We start from the raw sequence: 24,860 nt of genomic DNA on the forward strand, positions 1-24,860 counted from the left end.
TTTGTTTGTTTGTTTGTTTGTTTGTTTGTTTGTTTGTTTGTTTGTTTGTTTGTTGTTTGTTTGTTTGTTTGTTTGTTTGTTTGTTTGTTTGTTTGTTTGTTTGTTTGTTTGTTTGTTTGTTTGTTTGTTTGTTTGTTTGTTTGTTTGTTTGTTTGTTTGTTTGTTTGTTTGTTTGTTTGTTTGTTTGTTTGTTTGTTTGTTTGTTTGTTTGTTTGTTTGTTTGTTTGTTTGTTTGTTTGTTTGTTTGTTTGTTTGTTTGTTTGTTTGTTTGTTTGTTTGTTTGTTTGTTTGTTTGTTTGTTTGTTTGTTTGTTTGTTTGTTTGTTTGTTTGTTTGTTTGTTTGTTTGTTTGTTTGTTTGTTTGTTTGTTTGTTTGTTTGTTTGTTTGTTTGTTTGTTTGTTTGTTTGTTTGTTTGTTTGTTTGTTTGTTTGTTTGTTTGTTTGTTTGTTTGTTTGTTTGTTTGTTTGTTTGTTTGTTTGTTTGTTTGTTTGTTTGTTTGTTTGTTTGTTTGTTTGTTTGTTTGTTTGTTTGTTTGTTTGTTTGTTTGTTTGTTTGTTTGTTTGTTTGTTTGTTTGTTTGTTTGTTTGTTTGTTTGTTTGTTTGTTTGTTTGTTTGTTTGTTTGTTTGTCTGTTTGTTTGTTTGTTTGTTTGTTTGTTTGTTTGTTTGTTTGTTTGTTTTTTGTATGTTCCTTATCTATATACAGTTGCGTTCAAAAAAGAATGAAATCGCATGAAGCTGCGCACCCACATTCAACTTTGACAAGCTGCCATTTCTCTCTCGGTTTATATTTATTCATGAAAATTTCACACAATCTAGTTCAACTATCCAACTAACACAAATTTGAAGTCTTTTCAATGAAGGGAAACAAAGATACAGCTTCTCCCGTAAAAAAGGGAAATTTCGAATTGCTTCACTAAATTTCTGTATCTTTGACAATTTTCATCGAAAAACCTTGAAATTTGGTCCAAAGATGTAAAAATGTTTGATCTAATATCAGGCCAAGTTTCGTCAAAATCGATGAATGTGAACAAAAATGGTGGCTGATAGAAAATAAGGTTCATTATCGCCCAGCAAACGATTTCATTCTTTTTTGGACGGATGTTTGTATGGAATCCATGTATTCTTGGTTTTTTCTTTCACAAAACCAAAAGTTTTCACAAAGAATGTTGTAAATTGCTAAAAACTTCATTCGTACTCTGTTTCGAAAGAGAAAATGTTCCAACAGGGTTTCAAAATAAGAAAAACAGAGAAATGACCTGCTAATTACACCGATAAACAAATTTTATCCACAATTAATGCGAATATTCTATTCGCTCTTTTGTTTCAATACCAGCTCTGTTGGAACAATTTCTGTTTCTAAACAAAGCAAGGATGAAATTCCTATCAATTGACAACATTCTTTGTAATAAATGTTGGTTTTGTGGAAGAAAAACCAAGAATACATAGATGTATTGCATACAAACGATGTTTTCCATACAAACATCCGTCCAAAAAAGAATGAAATCGTCTGCTAGGCGAAAATGAACCTCATCTTCAACCCGGCACCATTTTTGATCACGTTCATCGATTTTGACAAAACTTGGCCTGATATTAGATCAAACATTTTTACATCTTTGGACCAAATTTCAAGATTTTTCAATGAAAATTGTCGAAGATACAGCAAGTTTAGTGAAGCAATTGCAAATTTCCCTTTTTTACGGGAAAAGCTGTATTTTTGTTTCTCGTGATTGAAAAGATTTCAAATTTTGTAGAGTGTTAGTTGGATAGTTGAACTAGATTGTGTGAAATTTTCATGAATAAATATAAACCGAGAGAGGAATGGCAGCTTGTCAAAGTAGGAAGTGGGTGCGCAGCTTCATGCGATTTCATTCTTTTTTGAACGCAACTGTATATAAAAAGCAATTATCTGTATGTTTGTTTGTTTGTTTGTTTGTTTGTTTGTTTGTTTGTTTGTTTGTTTGTTTGTTTGTTTGTCCTCTATAGACTCAGCCGTCTTAAGACCTAGAGATCTGAAATTTGGCATGGATGCTCATTAGGACCAGGAATGATGAAAAATGTTATAGATTTTTGGATGACCCCTTCCGAAGGGGGTCGTCCATACAAGACAAATATTGTTTTCGCGTTATTGACGTTATTTTCCGTCGGATTGTGATGAAAATTTGCACATGAGTGTTTTGAGAGACGAACAATTGATTACAGTTATCAAATTTAGGGTCAGGGGTCGGCCAAAGGGGTCATCCATATCCACTGATTAATGTTTTTGCGATATTGGCTTTATTTTACATCGGATTGTGATGAAAAATTCCACGTGAGTGTTTTGAGAGACGAGCAGTCGATTAAAGTTATCAAATTTAGGGTCAGGGATCGGCCAAAGGGGTCGTCCATATCCACTGATTGATGTTTTTGCGATATTGGCTTTAGTTTACATCGGATTGTGATGAAAATTTCCACGTGAGTGTTTCGAGAGACGAGCAGACGATTAAAGTTATCAAATTTAGGGTCAGGAATCGGCCAAAGGGGTCGTCCATATCCACAGGTAAATGTTTTTGGAATATTGGATTTTTTTTACATCGGATTGTTATGAAATTTTGCACATGAGTGTTTTGAGAGACGAGCAATCGGTTCCAGTTATCAAATTTAGGGTCAGGGGTCGGCTAGAGGGGTCGTCCATATCCACTGATTAATGTTTTTGGGATATTGGCTTTATTTTACATCGGATTGTGATGAAAATTTGCACTTAAGAGTTTTGAGAGACGAGCAGTCGATTAAAGTTATCAAATTTAGGGTCAGGGGTCGGCCAAAGGGGTCGTCCATATTCACTGAATAATGTTTTTGCGATATTGGCGTTATTATACATCGGATTGTGATGAAAATTTGCATATGAGTGTTTTGAGAGACGAGCAATCGATTACAGTTATCAAATTTAGGGTTAGGGGTCGGCCAAAGGGGTCGTCCATATCCACTGATTAATGTTTTTGAGATATTGGCGTTATTATAGATCGTATTGTGATGAAAATTAGCACATGAGTGTTTTGAGGGACGAGCAATCGATTTCAAGTTTCGAATTGCGGATCAGAAGTTGGCTGAAGGAGTCGTCCATACCCAACTTTAATGTTTTTGCGATTTTGACGTTATTCTACATTGGATTGAGATGAAAATTTCCGCATAGGAGTTTTGAGGGACGCTCTTTTGCTTTCAGGTTTCAAATCTTGCCTCAGGGGTCGGCAAAAGGGGTTATTATCTGTTCACTGTTTTTACGATATTCCCTTGATTGAGCATAGAATAGTAATGAAAATTTACACATGGTAGTTTAACAGAAAAGATAATTGATTTCAGGTGTCAAGTTTTGAATCGTGGTAAAAAAAGGCCATCCATGTTAGTTGCTCACTGTTTTCGCGATATTGTCGTGATCATGCATCGGATTGAGATGAAAATGTTCAGATGAGGGTTATAAACTATGAACAATTGACTCCAGGTAGCATGTTCCGTGTCAAGGGTCGGCGAAAGGGGCGTATATATTCACTGTTAACTGTTTGCAAGTTCCTGACGTTATTTTACATATAATTTGAAAAGAAAAATGGCTCAAGGGAGTTTTGAGGAACGTAAAGTTGGTTTCAATTATCGAAATTCGGGCCATGGGACAGAAAAAGAGGGTTTCATTGAAAGTTCAGTGTTTTGTGCAATAATTTTGTTGGAGGCAGTTAATTGATACCAATTTAAGTGTGAAGGTCAAGCAAAAGAGTCGTGCACATAAACAAATAGTACATGTTTCTGCCATAATGTCTAGATTTTGCAATCGATCGAGAAGAAAACACTCTCACATAAATTTTAATAAAAAGCCAATCAACCGTTTAATTTGAATTTCAAGTAATAGTAATATTAGCGACTTTAAACACTGTTTAATTTTTTCCCCAAAATTGTCGAAAGAATGTTTCGAATTTATTTTCTAAACTCATTTTGACGTACCAATGATTTAAAGCGAAACGAAGTTCGTACGGGATCAGCTAGTACTTGATATAATTGAAATTTGGTACAGTTATGCTTTTGGATCATCATGGTAAGGTTTTAGTAATAGTTGGGAGACTTTCCCACCTAAGAAAAGGGACCTTTCCATACAACTTTGATTTTATTCACGCGAACCGACGGTCTTGGCACCCATTTTGTCAACTGATTTCGTTTCCTTTGGCGGGGTTGTTTTCACCATGGGCCAGGCTTTAGAAACGTCAAATCAGCTAGCTCAAAGCAAAAAATACGGTATGAGTCTTGACTTCCCTGATGGCCCTTAATCGTAGTTGCTGATCATATGCTTCACTCCAACGCCTGATTCAAACTTTGTGGACACTTTTTGACAGTGTTTGCACCCTTTTGCCCTTCTCAGGCATAGACATTTTTGAAATAATCAATGGGTTTTCCAGCTAACTATTTAAAAATTATGGATTTTAAAGGAAACTGTGCAAATATCTTTTCTTTTCTTGCATCGAAAATATCTCAAGACACTTCAAAATTTGAAAAAATAGGCTGGATATTACTTTTTTACAGGCAGCAAAATGCGGTCAAAATTGTGTATGTCCGGTAACTAGGAAATGAGTTATCAGCTAAAAAAGTGTTCCATTTCTAAATGAACTATGCTTTAAGATTTTTTTAGACAAATCTATCTGCGACACGGGCACATATTTCTGAAACCGATCATTAACTACAACCAAAATATAAATATGAACTTCAAGTCGTTCTTTAAAATTCCAAACTTAAAACAGGAGTTTTTATAGCTATCTCAACCCTATACAATTTGGTGTTTGAACAACACTACCTAAAATCAAACACTTTCGGAAATGCGTGAATTATTTTTGAGTTAAATGTTCACAAAAGTTGTTTTGAAGATTTAATGTAGAGATGTACCGAATATTCGGCTCACCGAAAAGTTGAGCTAAATATTCCGCCGAATAGGTCGAATAGGCCGAATACTTATTTTTAAAACTTACACAATAATAGCCTTGTCAACATTTTCAAATGATGATGATCATAAACTAAAGGATTCAGTGTAACATCTTAGGTGTATACATGTATCTTTCAATGAAGATCGTACAGAAGAATGCTGAAAAGTACTGCTTTATACTTTGAATATCGTTTATTCCATACTTTTTGGATAGCTTTTGGACAGCTTACTGATAAATTTAATTAAAAAAAATCGAGATAAGAAAAATTTTGCTAAAAACTAAATTTCCATTCGGAAAGTTTTAGTATTTGTGTCCAAACCGGTTTTTTAGAGTTCATTGAAAAATGGACGTTAATTATTTTTTCAACTCTTAAATAAGATTTGAACGCTGCTGATGTGATTCGATGAAACATTTAAATTTCAAAAAATTCTTTTTCTTTCCCCTTGTATGTTTTAGAATAATGCCTAGATTTTCAATATTTTTTCCAAATTACAAAAAAAAAATAACACAGAATTGCCCGGCCATGCGATAACGTGCGGTAGAAAGTATTGTTTGCTTAAGGCTAAAGATAATCGTTCATTTTAACTTCTTTTTTGATGATATCTTGCTCAAACTTACTCGATATCAAATAGGTAATTTCAAATTATTGTGCACTTGTTTGGAAATTGTCCCTCTTTTTGTTAGACGCCCTAGAAGCGACAAGCCATGTCTTTTAAGGGATAAATGACATTTTGAAAATTTTGATCCTTCTTGCATAGACAAGATACCCATTCTTGAAAAGGATCTCATACATTAGGACACATCTAGTGGGAAATAATCGATTCGAAAACATGAAAGGCATTTGTATGGAAGAAATAGAGGGAATTTAAAATTATTGCTTTTGTTACGTTTTCATAAAAAACTCGAAAGAATATTTTTTTCTTTTTCTCTTGCATCTTAAGTATCTCAAAAACGCCTGAATTTAAAATTTTGAAAAAAAAATTGGTTGGCTTGAAATTTTTACAGGCAACAAAATACTGTCAAAATTTAGAATGTCCGATTACTGATAAAAGAGCTATTATAAAAAGTATCCCATTTCTGAAAAACCTAAGCTATTTTATTATTATTTTTATCAGTTCAAAATACAGCGTATTTAAGCACTTCTTTTTTTTACAGATGCACGTTTATTCTCAAATGCATTTACACATAATTCAAATCAAGCATTGTAATGAAACACATGATCGGCAACTACGATTAAGGGTCATCAAAGAAGACAAGTCTCAGACCAGAATTTTTAATAAACGAAGAACTAAGTGCAGATCGCTGAAATGTCCAACAGTTTTTTTTCTGATAAGCTGAAAATGTTGCAGAGCTCGTAAGTTGTAAGATTTCTTATGGACGACCGAACTTATGAAAAATCCTATATAAAACAAATTCCAAAGTTTGAATCCCATAACATATCTGCCTGTGGTAAGGTCCCAAGCATATTATTGTATGTATCTGCTGGTTGTTTTGTATAAAATATAATGGTTTGCCAAGATTCTGTTCCTATGTAAAAAAAAAACAATTTTCAAAACGAAAACATAGATTTTAGCTGTTTCTAAAAGCCTTAACAGAATAATCTTGTAGGTACCCTTCACAACCTACGGTCTATAATAACCGAATATACTTTAATATAAATCTCATGATGGTTTTACTTCGTTATTGTTTGGTTTTACCAGCAGGAATTCCATTAAAAACGCTTTTAAGTGGTTCAAAACCAATCAAGTTTTATCAATTTTGAAACAGCTTTATCCACTAAACTGCACGTCGTTTCTTTTAAAAGAGAAGTATTGGACTGAAAAGTAGTAGAAATTGAAGGCGGTAGATGAAGACGAAGTAAAAGTTGAAAAAACTGAACAATATCATGACTGAAAAAAGTGTGCGCCGGCCGATGGGAGATACCAAGAATAAAGTAGAGATTTTTCTTACGAAAAACGTCAAATATTTTTTTATGAATTATCATAAGATTACCTTCATTTCCCTCATAGAAAGTATTTCGATCAAACGAATGGTTTTTGAGATACACACATTCGAAACTGTCCCATTTCTTACAGAACTAAGCTTTATCGGTGAACAGTAAGTAGGGAAAACATTTTTAGCAATACCTTAAGTATTCAATTTAGCATTTTGAATCATCATTGCCGATTTTTCGTAACAAATTAAATTTTGAACAATTAAAAAAAGAATCCTTTAAATTAATTTTTTTAATACCTATAAATAATGAACGGTTTCCACTACTGGAAACTACCGCATAAACTATAAGTGTTTTAAATCAGCTGTCATCAAAATAATCAAAACCAAAATTAGATAAGTAATAATTTTATTCGAAATAAAATATATTGTCTTCTCACTGTAAGTACGCACTGGGGAAAATTGTCGCCTAGCGATCCATGATGATTGAAGGGGATGGGTTCCGTATAATTTTGATATGAACTTTGAAAAATCACAAAAACAGTCTCCCAAAAACTAAGTCATGTACTGTCGTCCTGTGCAAGATCCACTGACCGATAGGGCTCTCAGCCAATCTAAGAGCGCACATGATAGGTGGTCACCTTGCCGTTGTCATTGACCGAAGTAGCCGCCTCACGATGGGTTTGACCGTTGATGTTCGACGACGATGAGAAACTGGACACTCCGACGAAACCTACAATTTAAAAATATTTCTTTTATAGAGCAATTTTTTTTTTTTTTGAAAAATCAGAGCATATTTTAGCAATTGAATAAACAATTTTTGAAAACTATTTCATGATTGTTGTGATTTTGATGAAACTAAACTTTTGATACAAATAACAACATAACGGGAAAAACAAATCATCGTCTATCTGATTCACAGCTTTTATCGAAAATGGTATATAATCAATCAAGTTATTACTTTCTCAAACAATGATCACATACCTGGTCCTCCTTGTTGAGATCCACCAAAACGGGTATCAATATTTGGCGATCCCTAAAAAAGTAAAAAAATATATAAGAAAGGAAATCCCCAAAAAAGACAAACAAAAACACAAAACAAACCGGATTCTCTGGATAGATTTGCGCAGTTTGGTGGAAACCCCCTGGTCCATAAGAAGCCGATGATCCAGCAAATCCGTACTGGCCTCCATTCGGAGCACCACCGGCGAAGTGTTGCTGCTGTCCCTGGGCTCCTTGGGCTCCTGCGGCCGCTGCGAATGCCTGCTGCTGCTGCCGGAAGCTATTGAAGAGGGCGTTCTGGTGGTTTAGCTGCTGCTGATACAAACTGATCACGATCATCATCATCATCGCAGCATCGTGTCGTGGTTGGCGTCATTCAATAGAAGATTGTGGTGGAGATCATGGAAGAAGGAAAAGCAGTCGAAACGATATAAATGTCGGTTATTAATTTACTTCGCCAAACACACAAGTCCTGCATGCAGTCATCAATCGAACGTGAAAGATTGGTGATTGAGCAGTTTCAGATTACGGGAGATGAATTAATGTGGTTTTCCCACGAGACGGATGACGGATGTTGTGAACGGGCGTCATTGTTTGGGAACAGAGGAATGATTTACAGTTTAATCTGGTTCTCAGTATTTTGATGATGGTGTCGTTAGAGATAATTATCAGACAGATATAAACATATAATGGAAAGGAACCAAACGAGTACAAACTGGAACTCGAAGTTTTAAAAAAAGAAAATTCTTAAAAACTATTCGTACCATCATTGTTACAATAATATATGTATTTAGGAAGTTTTAACTAGTGTGCTATAAAGTTAATATCAAACAAAATAAAATATATCAAAAACCCTCAGATGACATAATGGTGTAATAACAGAAACATCAATCGGACTTGAGCTAAGCCCTTGGTAAATTTTTAAATCTACGAGGTTTTCTCACTCCAATACCCAAAAGCATGACTTTTATTTAATACCATTCTGTGCCCCTAAATATCTTTTAAGGGGGGGGGGTAGGGTCTAACACTTTCAAAAAATCGATTTTTTATTTTTTTATTTTCTTATTGTAAAACATTTTAAGAATGTTGTGTCAAATTTTCAAGTCAATTGAAGCAAAACTGTATCTTTATCTCTTCCAATCTAATACTACAAGAAAGCAAGAGCAGAAACTTCAAACGCGTTTTTCTCGAAAGCACATTTTTAAAGTCCGTGAACATCGTCATTTGAAAACTACTTATCCGATTCTTTTCAAATTTGGAACATATTTTCTACATATAAAATACCAGACCCCAACGTTTTTCTTTTTTGTTTTTTTTTTACTTTGGGGAATTTTTACAGGTGAAAAATGGCGGATTTTTTCGTGAAAAATCGTAGTTTTTACTTCAAACAGCCACAAAAAATTTATAAAAAAATTTTTTAAGTTAAATAAAAACGTTGGGGTCCAGAAAAACATCTATTAAAAATATTTTGCTCTGATTTTTTGACTTCAGATGATTCTGTGCTGAGATACAGTGTCCACCGCAAATCCTGTTTTCTAAAAGGCATCCTCGAACGTGCTCCGTCACCGGCTCATTTTTCAATATTTTTCTACGAAAAAAATACTAGATGTTCTTTTAACAATGCTTTGTATAATACAAAAAATTTGAATACATTTGTTTGAAAGATAGCTCTAGAAAAAAATCGTGAAAATGGTGTTTTTTTTATACCCGTTACACCCTACCACCCCCCCCCCCCCCCTTAAAGAACCGGAGTGCGTTATCGTTATATCGTATATCTATTTTGGTAAGGTTGCCAGAATTTTTTAAGTATCTTTACGGGCCGGATAAATCCTGGCATTTTTTATTTAAAACCTGGCAAGATCCGGGCATTCGATTCGAAATTTTTGTGACCAAAAATCCAGGCAATATCCGGGAAAATCTGTTGAACACCCAGAAATTACTTCACAAAAATCAAGAAAAAAAACTTGACTTAATTTTTTTTCATTAAAATTCATCAGTTTATTTAATATTGTAATTAAGGCTTAAAAAATCTTTCAAGATTATTTTTATAAAAATTTCTCTGAAAATTTCGATTTGACACATAAATACAAAAAAATTGGAACATAATAGTTTTTTTTTATTTTTTTTTTTTTTTTTTTTGACTTGGCAAATAAAGTGAATAAATTTGGGCAAAATCTGGGCTGTTTTCAATTAAATCCGGGCAACAGGACCGGACTTTTCCCAAATTTTGTATTAAATATCCGGGCAAACCCGGATAAAACCGGGCAATCTGGCAACCTTATATTTGGGTAATAGTAGAAACACTTGCGGATATACTCCATAACACAAAAGGGTTTAAAACAAAAAAAAAATAGTCCAGGCATAACGTCATAACCGGCAACGAAGCTGTAGATCGATTGACTTCTATCTGTAACAAACTGACCCCACAACTAAGTTCTATACTTAAACCACAAGCCTGTCGAGATACTTCTAATAAATACTTTGGAAAATAACTGCTCAACAAACTCAAACTGCATAACTACGAGAAGTCCCATCGCACACTTTTTCAGTTATGTTATTGATCAGTTTTTCACCCTTATACTTCGTCAAATCTGCCAAAGCTACCCAAACTACATCTTTCTCTTTCAATTTTCGCTACTTTCTTGCCCAATATTTCTCTTTTGAAGGAAATTGAGGGGAATTTCGAAATTAACAAAACTTAGTTATTTATGTGCCCCTAAAAAAGTTTTGACTGGAATTTTTGCTGGCAAAATCTTAAGAAAAAAAAAACGAAGCAAAATCATCATGAGATTGAACTTCAAGTATAATCGGTTAGGTTAGTTCATAAGTTGAGAAATATATGTACATACAAGAGTACTTTTTTAAAGCTTTTAAAAACAGCGAACACCAAAGTTTTATTTTTGGAAATTGTTGTTTTTTTCCACAGGAGCAGAGTCTTGGCAAATCATTGTATTTTTTACAGAACAATCGGCAAATATATACTTTGATCTTCAAGGGACCTTGCTATGATCAGAAATGTTGTAGGGTTCAACCGTTATAATTTGTTTGAATAGGGTTTTTCATAAGTTTTGTCGTCCATCAGAAATTACCTGTCTCATTGCCTCGCCCAAGCAACCAAAAGTCTCATATCTACTTCAACTCGTGCCTCCAAAGTTCGAATTTCGCTGAACAAAGGTTTCAAAGGGAATTGGTACCGAATTTTCTCGAATGTGAGCATGAAAGTTACAAAAGGTTTTTTAAATAGCCTTCTGTGGACTTGAAGTTCCAAAAAGTTCCTCAAATAGCTTTTTTTGTGACATGTTTATCGCATCCAGACAGTATCAAAGTTACAAATTAGGTCTCAAATAGTCTTCTGTGAACTTTAAGTTACAAGAAGTCCCTCAAATAGCCTTCTGGCGTGACGTGGCGCGATGTGTGAACAAGAGCTTGTTGAGATGCGAATAGGACTAAATAAGGGTGGCATTTTGTGACCTGCTGCGCATTTTTGTGAGAACGAAATCTATGTAGAAATATAGATAGGTATATGTTGGAGATTTTGGAAACTAGAGAGGCTAAACCAGCGGGAATAAGTGATATCTGACCAACCGATCAAATGAAAGCGATTGAAGTACAGACGCTATCAGGCTACACCAGAAAGTGAGAATCGAAGATTGGCAGACAAGAGTACAAATGTCCACACAGCTAGAAGGATGTGATCCTTGAACTCAGGAGAGGATCTTTACAGTAGAGTTAAGCAAGCCTACAATACGTTGAAATAGAAAGTTTCTAGAGACAAGACCGTGTCCTAAAAGGTTTACATCTTGGTTAGAAAAACAAGTGGTTAAAATACTTGAGGATAAACCAGGCAGAAGTAAGAGCTCAAATATTTAAAATGCTGAGTTGTAGGCGGTAGAAACTTATGCATATACCTACTGTGGTTCTGATGATCATATAGCGGTGAGCAGGGAGAAATAAAAAAAAACCGTTTTCGTGACATAGGTTATCAAAGTAGAATGACTCCTTCTTTGCGAGATATTTAAGAAGAATGTCGTGGTTCCTTAAAGATGAAAAACAAAGAAAATACTCCCATTTTGTTTTTTTTGACCCAGGGATTAACGGGTTAAACTCCTATCAAAAAGAAAAAAAAAGAGACCCAGGGATTGCAAAGTTTAAGGATAGGTTGGGTATGTCGAAAGATGAACAACTATGAAAATTATTTTATTTTTATTTATTGTCCAAACTCATCAGCAGCGTTCAAATCGTCATCCGGTAAAAGAACTTTGGTTTGGATTTAAAATTTAAATCAGAATTGAAGAGTTTTTCCAAATTTTCAAAATAATTGGCAATAATTGAAAATATCCGGGTATCCGGGTTGGACCGGACTTAACATAAAATTTTCATTGAAAAACCAGACAAGACCGGTTGAATCCGAGCAATCTGGAGTGCTTCTCCTAGTCATATTTTGGTCTTCCAATTTACCTCTCAATATGTTCAATAAGATTTATATTTACTGTTCAAACAATGCAGGATTTCTCATCAATTGTTTGTTCAATAGGTAGTGAGAGTCTTATAAAATATTTCGTTTCATCAGCCATTGTCGTGAATTGCCGGTGGACGCGGTTTCACAAATTTGCCCGCCTCCGGCAAACGCCGCATGAAGCGGGTAATGGCCTCTCCCAACTCGGCTCGCTGCTGCCGTTCTGCACTCGGCCCTGCTGCGGACTGCTGCTGCTGCTGTTTGGATGCTTTTTGCTCCATTCTTCTCGGCTGCTGCTGTTTGGATGTCTTTTGCTCCATTCGTCTCGGCTGCTGCTGCTTGGATGCTTTTTTGCTCCGTTCTTCTCGGCTTTCGACAACTGAATCTTACACATGAATGAATATGAATGAATACACATTGTCGTGATCTGAGGGTTTTCCTTGCCATGTTGTCCGTCTTCTTGTGGTGGTTTACTCCCGTTTCCATAGAGTGATGTTTGATGTTTCCGAAATTCGATTTAAGAAATCAATTGTAGAGATGAAGACCAGTAGATTCAATAAATAAATATTACACTATTATAATTGGTATTAAATTAATATTCATAAAATATTCCTATCCAAGAATAATGAATGTTTTCAGAATTAAAACTTATTGATTGGTACGATTTGTTTCCCGTTTGCTTCTTGCCCTTCGCTACCCTTGACTCGCTGAATTCCCTTTTAGAATTCCCCTTCGCTGTTTCCCCTCTTTGATTGATTCTGATTGGTCGAAGCATGAAAGCCGATGAAGCATAAAAGCTATATAAGAAACTAACATTCCTCGCGCGAGCTCATTCAGTTGTCGAAAGCCATGAAGTATGGAACAGAACCAAGCTGAAAAACATCAGCAGCAAATCGAACAGCAGCGAGCTGTTCGAAAGCCGAAGACGGAAAACCAGCAGCGAGCCGATTCAGGGGATGCCATTTCCCGTTTCATGCGGTGTTTGCCGAAGTTGGGCAAATCTGTCAAACCACTGCCACCGGCAATTCACGACAATGGCAAAACATTCATACGGGTTGGCTCATCTCCAGCCTGGATCAAGTTAATTGAAGCTTCAAGAACTTGCTTCCAGTGTTGGAAGGCCCCAGAATTAATTTCCATTTCCCCATCAGACGGTAGGCAACCAGGCATGTTGAGTGTTGACACTGCTGAGTGACATGTTGTTCACTGTCATCAGCAGTGATTCGTTTGAGGTGGCTGGTTCCTCCCGTATCGTACTTGATCTCGTGTGGCTGAAATCGTTTTCTCCATTATTCATAGGGACCACGATCCGGCTTTATTCTTCCTTTTCCTTGTGGGTCCTTTCGAGTTCCTCCTACAGCTTGAACAACTCTTCATTCAGTTGCTCTTTCGTACTTCGTTTCGAATCGAAATCCTGTCGAAATATTTAATTTTCTTTTCATTTCTCAAATTTCTCAATCAATACTATTGATTTTTCTTTCGGAATCATTTTCAATTTTCGACCACAGCCTTTTCCATCGGGGTCTTTATCATTAATGACCTCCGCCTTTCCAATCGGGGTCCATTTCACTTGCAACCACCGCCTTTCCAATCGGGGTCTATTTCACATGTAACCACCGCCTCTTCCATCGGGGTCCATTTTTATTGTAACCACCGCCTTTCCTATCGGGGTTCAATGATTTTCACTTTACTGATACTTACTTTTTAGGTTTTTTTTACTGTTTTTTTTTGTTTTGGTTCCACTACCTGCTGCGCCATTGTCGTGAATTGCCGGTGGCAGTGGTTTGACAGATTTGCCCAACTTCGGCAAACACCGCATGAAACGGGAAATGGCATCCCCTGAATCGGCTCGCTGCTGGTTTTCCGTCTTCGGCTTTCGAACAGCTCGCTGCTGTTCGATTTGCTGCTGATGTTTTTCAGCTTGGTTCTGTTCCATACTTCATGGCTTTCGACAACTGAATGAGCTCGCGCGAGGAATGTTAGTTTCTTATATAGCTTTTATGCTTCATCGGCTTTCATGCTTCGACCAATCAGAATCAATCAAAGAGGGGAAACAGCGAAGGGGAATTCTAAAAGGGAATTCAGCGAGTCAAGGGTAGCGAAGGGCAAGAAGCAAACGGGAAACAAATCGTACCAATCAATAAGTTTTAATTCTGAAAACATTCATTATTCTTGGATAGGAATATTTTATGAATATTAATTTAATACCAATTATAATAGTGTAATATTTATTTATTGAATCTACTGGTCTTCATCTCTACAATGGAGACTACAATGCTCCATTGCAAGAGCATACAACAACAGTCGTGGAAGAGGATCTTTCCGACGTGGACAAATGAGAAGGCAACAGGATGTCCAATCATGTTGGAGGTGCTTGAGCGCATTTCACTCTGCCGACAAATGCTTCCATGCCGACAAGGTATGTCGCAATTGTAATATTCGAGGACACCTTGTTCGCGCGTGTCCAACTCCGGTGAAGCAAGAACCTACCAGACGTCGTTGGACTGGAGAAGAAATGGAACCGCCAACAAAGATCGCAAAAGTTCAGGAGGTGGATCAAAAATCGGAACCTGGGGAGGTAAATGAAATTGACCTTTAAGACTACCTTGTGTGGAAATTCAACTTTATTTTTCTTTAACAAGAATAAAAATCAATTTTGTTTGACTGTTGAGTTCATAAATAAAATAGAAATTTGCAATAAAAGAAAATTAAGTGTTGTATTATTTTGATGCGTTCATTACAGGTAGCCCAAAATGCACCAAGAAAGCAAGAAAATATGGTTGTTGACAAAGTGGGATCTTATGTACCAGATGATAGAGCAGCATATATCGTTGCTTATGTTGCTGGTGTCAAAGTGAACTTTTTTATTGACTCAGGGGCACAAGTCAATACAATCACGTCAGAATGTTTCAACGCAATCCTCCAAGATCAAACTGCTAAAAACAAAGTGCACGAACTTATTTACGGGTCGGATAAAGTGCTCCGAGGGTACGCATCACAAGGAAATATTGACGTGGTGGCCACTTTCTCAGCAGAGCTTTTTGTATCCAAAGAAAGACCGATAATGATAGAGAAGTTTTATGTAGTGTCCGAGTCACGGGCATTATTAGGTTACAATACCGCTGTTCGATACAGTTTACTGACAGTAGGTCTGGATGTGCCTGTTAAAGAAAACAACGATCCCGATTGGCGATGTGAATTTAACATTAATGAAGTACATGCAAGCCCACTTAATGAGTTTCCAAAATTCAATATACCGGCAGTGAAGTTGAGTTACAACAAATCCATGCCCCCGTCCAGGAATGTTTATACGCATATCCCGGCAGCCTTTAAGGCGTTGACTAACCAAAAACTGCATGAACTGCGGCAAACTGGCATAATTGAAAAGGTTACAAAAGATATGGACAGAAGTTTTTGCTCTTCCTTGCTGGTAATACCGAAAGGTAAATCTGACATCCGCCTCGTAATCGACCTACGGGGTCCAAACAAGTGTATCTTTAGAACACCTTTCAAGATGCCAACGTTTGAGTCGATATTGTTGCAGCTACACGGAGCAACATATTTTTCCACGTTGGACTTAAAGAACGCGTTCTTTCATATTGAACTGGAAGAAGGTTCAAGGCACCTCACGAATTTTTTCGCTGGTGAAGCGCTCTACAGATGTTGTCGACTACCATTTGGGCTCACGAACGCACCGGATATCTTCCAAGAAGCGATGCAAACCATAATTTTGTCGGATTGTGAAGGTACCGTCAACTACTTGGACGATATCATGGTATATGGACGAACGAAGAAAGAACACGACCAAAACCTCCAAAAGGTAATGAAGAAGCTTGAAAACCATAATGTGAGAATCAACCATGCAAAATGTTTCTTTGGCAAGGAAGAAGTGAAATTTCTTGGCTTCAAAGTGTCAAAAGACGGCTGGCAAATCGAAAACGAAAAAATAAGAGCAATACAGGAAGCTCGCAGACCTATTTCTACAGCAGAGGTAAAAAGTTTCTTAGGGCTTATTACGTTCATTGACCGATTTATCCCACAAAGAGCGGACAAGACACGTCATTTGCGAGAACTATCCAATGCAAAGGAATTCTACTGGAGCCATGTGCACGAAGTAGAGTTTGATTACCTGAAGACTGAGGCCTGGAAACATATCAAAACTTTAGGGTTTTTCAACCGTGATGATGAAACCGAACTTTTCGTTGATGCCTCACCTTACGGGTTGGGAGCTGTTTTAATCCAGTATGATGCCGACTCCAAGCCACGAATAATTTCCTGTGCATCGAAAGCGTTGTCAGCGGCTGAAAAAAAGTATCCGCACACACAGAAGGAAGCCCTAGCCATGGTTTGGGGCGTTGAGCGGTTTTCTATTTATTTACTGAATATCAGCTTCACTATACGCACAGATGCGGAATCCAATGAGTTTATTTTTGGAGGCCTGCACCGGATCGGTAAGAGAGCGGTATCACGCGCCGAGGCATGGGCGCTTAGATTACAGCCTTACGATTTTAAGGTTGTTCGTGTCCCTGGAGAAATTAATATGGCCGATGCTCTGTCTCGACTTGTATCAGAAACACAATCCGCTGAACCATTTGATGATTCAAATGAAAAACATCTTTTGTACTTTCTGGATACGGGTACATTGGAGATTACATGGGGGGAAATTGAAGTCGAGGCAGAAAAAGACTGTGAACAAATTATGGTTCGAGAAGCTATCAAAAGTAATCGCTGGAGTAAAGCTCTAAAGCGGTTCGAATCAGAAGCTAAGAACTTGAGAGTACTAGGAGCTCTTATATTCTTGAATGACCGAGTTATTTTGCCACAAGATCTTCGCGAAAGAGTTCTAAGCTCAGCTCATCAAGGACACATGGGCGCATCTTCAATGAAGAGAATTTTAAGAAACTATTTCTGGTGGCCCGGCATGGCAAAACAAGTGGAAACTTTTGTTAAAAGCTGTGAGACATGTTTCCGAATGTCTAAGAAAAATCCACCCGTACCCTTAACCAGCCGAAAATTACCTGAGGGACCGTGGGAAATTCTCCAGATAGATTTTTTCTCGTTCAAAGATTGCGGTACAGGAGAATTTTTAGTTGTGGTAGATACTTACTCACGATACTTGCATGTAGTAGAGATCAAAAACACAGATGCGAACAGCACTAACGCAGCATTAAGTAGAATCTTCGAAGTATGGGGTTATCCCATCGCCATTCACAGCGACAACGGACCACCTTTTCAAGGGGAAAAGTTTGTTAAGACCTGGGAAGACAGAGGTGTCAAAATCAGGAAAGCAATCCCTCTAAGCGCTCAGTCAAACGGAGCGGTTGAGCGTCAAAACAAAGGACTCAAAGATGCCCTAACAGCTGCCAAAATGGACAACGTCAATTGGAAACTTGCTCTTGAGCAGTATTTGTATATGCACAACAAGGTAAGATACTAATTAAGTTATAACGTTCCAACTTGTTTAATGAGCATTTGATACGATTAGGTACGACCACTGTCAAGACTCGGTGTCACGCCTTTCGAACTACTTGTGGGATGGAGGTTTCGTGGGACGTTTCCGTTTTTGTGGGAATCACTTTCGACAGATCAAGTTGACCGCACAGACATTCGAGAAAAGGACGCTACGTCCAAGCTCGACAGTAAGCAGTACGCAGATTTAACCAGAGGGGCAAAAGAGTCGGAAATAAAGGTTGGAGATAAGGTTGTTCTGGCAAAACATCAGAGGCAAAAAGGAGACCCAACGTTTTCGGAAGATCGTTACACAGTTTTGACAAGAGAAGGTGCAAAAGTCGTGATAATAAGTAACAGAGGTGTACAATACTCAAGAAATGTACAAGATATCAAGAAGGTTCCCATTACGGTGGCAGAGAGTCAGACAAATGTTGACTATGGCGCAAACAGCGACGATACATTTTCATCAACTGTTCAACTACCAGATCATTCTTCAGATGTTGAAGAAGGAACTGAAGAAGAATCGAGACGACCAAATCGAGTAAGGAGGATGCCTTCTCGTTTTAACGAAATGATTCTATTTACCGTATTTGACTAAAGAGTAGAGACGCGGAGTATTGTAGAGATAAAGATCAGTATGTTCAATAAATCAGTATTTAACTATAATAATTAGTTTAAAAAAAAATGTTTAGAAAAACATTTCTAAGAAAGAAATTCAAATTAAAAGTTATCGAATGGTATGATTTGTTTTCCCGTTTGCTTCTTGCCCCTCACTACCCATGATTCGCTGAGTTTCCTGTCAGAATTCCCCTACGCTGTTTCCCCTTTTTGATTGATTCTGATTGGTCGAAGCATGAAAGCCGTATGAAGCATGAAAGCTATAAAAGAAACCAACAATCCACGCGCGAGCTGATTCAGTTGTCGAAAGCCGAGAAGAACGGAGCAAAAAAGCATCCAAGCAGCAGCAGCCGAGACGAATGGAGCAAAAGACATCCAAACAGCAGCAGCCGAGAAGAATGGAGCAAAAAGCATCCAAACAGCAGCAGCAGCAGTCCGCAGCAGGGCCGAGTGCAGAACGGCAGCAGCGAGCCGAGTTGGGAGAGGCCATTACCCGCTTCATGCGGCGTTTGCCGGAGGCGGGCAAATTTGTGAAACCGCGTCCACCGGCAATTCACGACAATGGCGCAGCCAGTAGTGGAACCAAAACTCCGGAAAAATTAAAAAAGTAAGTATGTTAAACAAAATCATTGAACCCCGATAGGAAAGGCGGTGGTTTCAATAAGAATAGACCCCGATTGAAAAGGCGGTGGTTATTTGAGAAATTGACCCCGATTGGAAAGGCGGTGGTTACAAACGAAATGGACCCCGATTGGAAAGGCGGAGGTCAGGAGATAGAAATAATTCCTACTGAAAGAGAAATAGTTTTGTTGAGAAAATTGAACTTTTTGAACTGAATTGAAACTAAGACGAAATATTCTTATATTGTTTGACAGGATCTCAAAACGGGTTACAAAAGAGCAACTCAACGAGGAGTTGTCCAAACTTAGAGAGGAACTCGAAAGGACCCGCAAGGAGAAAGAAGAACTGAGCCAGATGGTAGTCTCCATGGATAATGTAGGATTCAGCCAGGCGAGATCGAGTACGGTACGGGAGGAACCAGCCAGCTCAAACGAGTCACTGCTGATGACAGTGAACAACATGTCACTCAGCAGTGTCAACATACCTGGCTGCCTACCGTCTGATGGGGAGATTGAAATAAATTCTCGGGCTTTTCAACATTGGAAGCAAGTTTTTGAAGCTTCAATGAGCTTGATCCAGGTTGAAGACGAGCTAACCCGAATTAACATTTTCCGCATCAAAGCTGGCCCTTCGCTACTCGACCTGCTTGACGGCACTACCACGAAGCCAGGAATGCCCGATGAAAAGCAGTTCCCGTACGCAAATGCAATCGCGCGACTCGATGCTCACTTCGGCTCAAGGGCATACATATTATCGCAACGTAGTAAGTTGGCTAATATGGTGCAAAGAAGCGGTGAGTCAAACATGGAGTACGTGAAACGGGTGGCGGCAGCATCGAAGCTGTGTAACTACAGGCAAGAAGAGGAATTCGAAGCCATCTCTCGAACAGTGACCCGAGGATCGGTAGATAGCCACGTGCGGACGCTTGCCTATCGAGTTTTGATAGACGGAGGCTCCTTGAACGAGTTGATGGATCGTGTGCGCATCCGAGAAGTAGAGATGGAGAACGAAAACGACTACCACAGACTACATCAACAGCAAGTCGCTACTGTAGCAGCCGTTTCACGCTATCCGAACGCTCAAGTTGGGCCAAGAGCATACAACAACAGTCGTGGAAGAGGATCTTTCCGACGTGGACAAATGAGAAGGCAACAGGATGTCCAATCATGTTGGAGGTGCTTGAGCGCATTTCACTCTGCCGACAAATGCTTCCATGCCGACAAGGTATGTCGCAATTGTAATATTCGAGGACACCTTGTTCGCGCGTGTCCAACTCCGGTGAAGCAAGAACCTACCAGACGTCGTTGGACTGGAGAAGAAATGGAACCGCCAACAAAGATCGCAAAAGTTCAGGAGGTGGATCAAAAATCGGAACCTGGGGAGGTAAATGAAATTGACCTTTAAGACTACCTTGTGTGGAAATTCAACTTTATTTTTCTTTAACAAGAATAAAAATCAATTTTGTTTGACTGTTGAGTTCATAAATAAAATAGAAATTTGCAATAAAAGAAAATTAAGTGTTGTATTATTTTGATGCGTTCATTACAGGTAGCCCAAAATGCACCAAGAAAGCAAGAAAATATGGTTGTTGACAAAGTGGGATCTTATGTACCAGATGATAGAGCAGCATATATCGTTGCTTATGTTGCTGGTGTCAAAGTGAACTTTTTTATTGACTCAGGGGCACAAGTCAATACAATCACGTCAGAATGTTTCAACGCAATCCTCCAAGATCAAACTGCTAAAAACAAAGTGCACGAACTTATTTACGGGTCGGATAAAGTGCTCCGAGGGTACGCATCACAAGGAAATATTGACGTGGTGGCCACTTTCTCAGCAGAGCTTTTTGTATCCAAAGAAAGACCGATAATGATAGAGAAGTTTTATGTAGTGTCCGAGTCACGGGCATTATTAGGTTACAATACCGCTGTTCGATACAGTTTACTGACAGTAGGTCTGGATGTGCCTGTTAAAGAAAACAACGATCCCGATTGGCGATGTGAATTTAACATTAATGAAGTACATGCAAGCCCACTTAATGAGTTTCCAAAATTCAATATACCGGCAGTGAAGTTGAGTTACAACAAATCCATGCCCCCGTCCAGGAATGTTTATACGCATATCCCGGCAGCCTTTAAGGCGTTGACTAACCAAAAACTGCATGAACTGCGGCAAACTGGCATAATTGAAAAGGTTACAAAAGATATGGACAGAAGTTTTTGCTCTTCCTTGCTGGTAATACCGAAAGGTAAATCTGACATCCGCCTCGTAATCGACCTACGGGGTCCAAACAAGTGTATCTTTAGAACACCTTTCAAGATGCCAACGTTTGAGTCGATATTGTTGCAGCTACACGGAGCAACATATTTTTCCACGTTGGACTTAAAGAACGCGTTCTTTCATATTGAACTGGAAGAAGGTTCAAGGCACCTCACGAATTTTTTCGCTGGTGAAGCGCTCTACAGATGTTGTCGACTACCATTTGGGCTCACGAACGCACCGGATATCTTCCAAGAAGCGATGCAAACCATAATTTTGTCGGATTGTGAAGGTACCGTCAACTACTTGGACGATATCATGGTATATGGACGAACGAAGAAAGAACACGACCAAAACCTCCAAAAGGTAATGAAGAAGCTTGAAAACCATAATGTGAGAATCAACCATGCAAAATGTTTCTTTGGCAAGGAAGAAGTGAAATTTCTTGGCTTCAAAGTGTCAAAAGACGGCTGGCAAATCGAAAACGAAAAAATAAGAGCAATACAGGAAGCTCGCAGACCTATTTCTACAGCAGAGGTAAAAAGTTTCTTAGGGCTTATTACGTTCATTGACCGATTTATCCCACAAAGAGCGGACAAGACACGTCATTTGCGAGAACTATCCAATGCAAAGGAATTCTACTGGAGCCATGTGCACGAAGTAGAGTTTGATTACCTGAAGACTGAGGCCTGGAAACATATCAAAACTTTAGGGTTTTTCAACCGTGATGATGAAACCGAACTTTTCGTTGATGCCTCACCTTACGGGTTGGGAGCTGTTTTAATCCAGTATGATGCCGACTCCAAGCCACGAATAATTTCCTGTGCATCGAAAGCGTTGTCAGCGGCTGAAAAAAAGTATCCGCACACACAGAAGGAAGCCCTAGCCATGGTTTGGGGCGTTGAGCGGTTTTCTATTTATTTACTGAATATCAGCTTCACTATACGCACAGATGCGGAATCCAATGAGTTTATTTTTGGAGGCCTGCACCGGATCGGTAAGAGAGCGGTATCACGCGCCGAGGCATGGGCGCTTAGATTACAGCCTTACGATTTTAAGGTTGTTCGTGTCCCTGGAGAAATTAATATGGCCGATGCTCTGTCTCGACTTGTATCAGAAACACAATCCGCTGAACCATTTGATGAATCAAATGAAAAACATCTTTTGTACTTTCTGGATACGGGTACATTGGAGATTACATGGGGGGAAATTGAAGTCGAGGCAGAAAAAGACTGTGAACAAATTATGGTTCGAGAAGCTATCAAAAGTAATCGCTGGAGTAAAGCTCTAAAGCGGTTCGAATCAGAAGCTAAGAACTTGAGAGTACTAGGAGCTCTTATATTCTTGAATGACCGAGTTATTTTGCCACAAGATCTTCGCGAAAGAGTTCTAAGCTCAGCTCATCAAGGACACATGGGCGCATCTTCAATGAAGAGAATTTTAAGAAACTATTTCTGGTGGCCCGGCATGGCAAAACAAGTGGAAACTTTTGTTAAAAGCTGTGAGACATGTTTCCGAATGTCTAAGAAAAATCCACCCGTACCCTTAACCAGCCGAAAATTACCTGAGGGACCGTGGGAAATTCTCCAGATAGATTTTTTCTCGTTCAAAGATTGCGGTACAGGAGAATTTTTAGTTGTGGTAGATACTTACTCACGATACTTGCATGTAGTAGAGATCAAAAACACAGATGCGAACAGCACTAACGCAGCATTAAGTAGAATCTTCGAAGTATGGGGTTATCCCATCGCCATTCACAGCGACAACGGACCACCTTTTCAAGGGGAAAAGTTTGTTAAGACCTGGGAAGACAGAGGTGTCAAAATCAGGAAAGCAATCCCTCTAAGCGCTCAGTCAAACGGAGCGGTTGAGCGTCAAAACAAAGGACTCAAAGATGCCCTAACAGCTGCCAAAATGGACAACGTCAATTGGAAACTTGCTCTTGAGCAGTATTTGTATATGCACAACAAGGTAAGATACTAATTAAGTTATAACGTTCCAACTTGTTTAATGAGCATTTGATACGATTAGGTACGACCACTGTCAAGACTCGGTGTCACGCCTTTCGAACTACTTGTGGGATGGAGGTTTCGTGGGACGTTTCCGTTTTTGTGGGAATCACTTTCGACAGATCAAGTTGACCGCACAGACATTCGAGAAAAGGACGCTACGTCCAAGCTCGACAGTAAGCAGTACGCAGATTTAACCAGAGGGGCAAAAGAGTCGGAAATAAAGGTTGGAGATAAGGTTGTTCTGGCAAAACATCAGAGGCAAAAAGGAGACCCAACGTTTTCGGAAGATCGTTACACAGTTTTGACAAGAGAAGGTGCAAAAGTCGTGATAATAAGTAACAGAGGTGTACAATACTCAAGAAATGTACAAGATATCAAGAAGGTTCCCATTACGGTGGCAGAGAGTCAGACAAATGTTGACTATGGCGCAAACAGCGACGATACATTTTCATCAACTGTTCAACTACCAGATCATTCTTCAGATGTTGAAGAAGGAACTGAAGAAGAATCGAGACGACCAAATCGAGTAAGGAGGATGCCTTCTCGTTTTAACGAAATGATTCTATTTACCGTATTTGACTAAAGAGTAGAGACGCGGAGTATTGTAGAGATAAAGATCAGTATGTTCAATAAATCAGTATTTAACTATAATAATTAGTTTAAAAAAAAATGTTTAGAAAAACATTTCTAAGAAAGAAATTCAAATTAAAAGTTATCGAATGGTATGATTTGTTTTCCCGTTTGCTTCTTGCCCCTCACTACCCATGATTCGCTGAGTTTCCTGTCAGAATTCCCCTACGCTGTTTCCCCTTTTTGATTGATTCTGATTGGTCGAAGCATGAAAGCCGTATGAAGCATGAAAGCTATAAAAGAAACCAACAATCCACGCGCGAGCTGATTCAGTTGTCGAAAGCCGAGAAGAACGGAGCAAAAAAAGCATCCAAGCAGCAGCAGCCGAGACGAATGGAGCAAAAGACATCCAAACAGCAGCAGCCGAGAAGAATGGAGCAAAAAGCATCCAAACAGCAGCAGCAGCAGTCCGCAGCAGGGCCGAGTGCAGAACGGCAGCAGCGAGCCGAGTTGGGAGAGGCCATTACCCGCTTCATGCGGCGTTTGCCGGAGGCGGGCAAATTTGTGAAACCGCGTCCACCGGCAATTTAGAGATAAAGATCAGTATGTTCAATAAATCAGTATTTAACTATAATAATTAGTTTAAAAAAAAATGTTTAGAAAAACATTTCTAAGAAAGAAATTCAAATTAAAAGTTATCGAATGGTATGATTTGTTTTCCCGTTTGCTTCTTGCCCCTCACTACCCATGATTCGCTGAGTTTCCTGTCAGAATTCCCCTACGCTGTTTCCCCTTTTTGATTGATTCTGATTGGTCGAAGCATGAAAGCCGTATGAAGCATGAAAGCTATAAAAGAAACCAACAATCCACGCGCGAGCTGATTCAGTTGTCGAAAGCCGAGAAGAACGGAGCAAAAAAGCATCCAAGCAGCAGCAGCCGAGACGAATGGAGCAAAAGACATCCAAACAGCAGCAGCCGAGAAGAATGGAGCAAAAAGCATCCAA

At 38.5% G+C, this 24,860-nt stretch overlaps 1 protein-coding gene across 6 annotated transcripts in view; it reads right to left on the reverse strand.

Annotated features, from left to right (window-relative positions):
• Positions 1-7,259: 7,259 nt before the first annotated feature.
• LOC129745696 (fibroin heavy chain-like) overlaps positions 7,260-24,860 on the reverse strand; it is a 45,950-nt gene continuing 28,349 nt past the window's right edge. For all 6 annotated transcript variants that reach the window (XM_055738982.1, XM_055738981.1, XM_055738984.1 and 3 more), the window contains 3 exons: positions 7,972-8,194; positions 7,852-7,903; positions 7,260-7,600 (listed from right to left, as the gene is read on the reverse strand). In XM_055738982.1, the coding sequence (XP_055594957.1) occupies positions 7,482-7,600; positions 7,852-7,903; positions 7,972-8,194 (394 nt within the window). In that variant the 3' untranslated portion in view covers positions 7,260-7,481. The remainder of the gene's footprint in view (positions 7,601-7,851; positions 7,904-7,971; positions 8,195-24,860) is intronic.

The sequence above is a fragment of the Uranotaenia lowii genome, chromosome 2 (genome assembly GCF_029784155.1).
Source record: "Uranotaenia lowii strain MFRU-FL chromosome 2, ASM2978415v1, whole genome shotgun sequence".
Taxonomy (NCBI): domain Eukaryota; kingdom Metazoa; phylum Arthropoda; class Insecta; order Diptera; family Culicidae; genus Uranotaenia; species Uranotaenia lowii.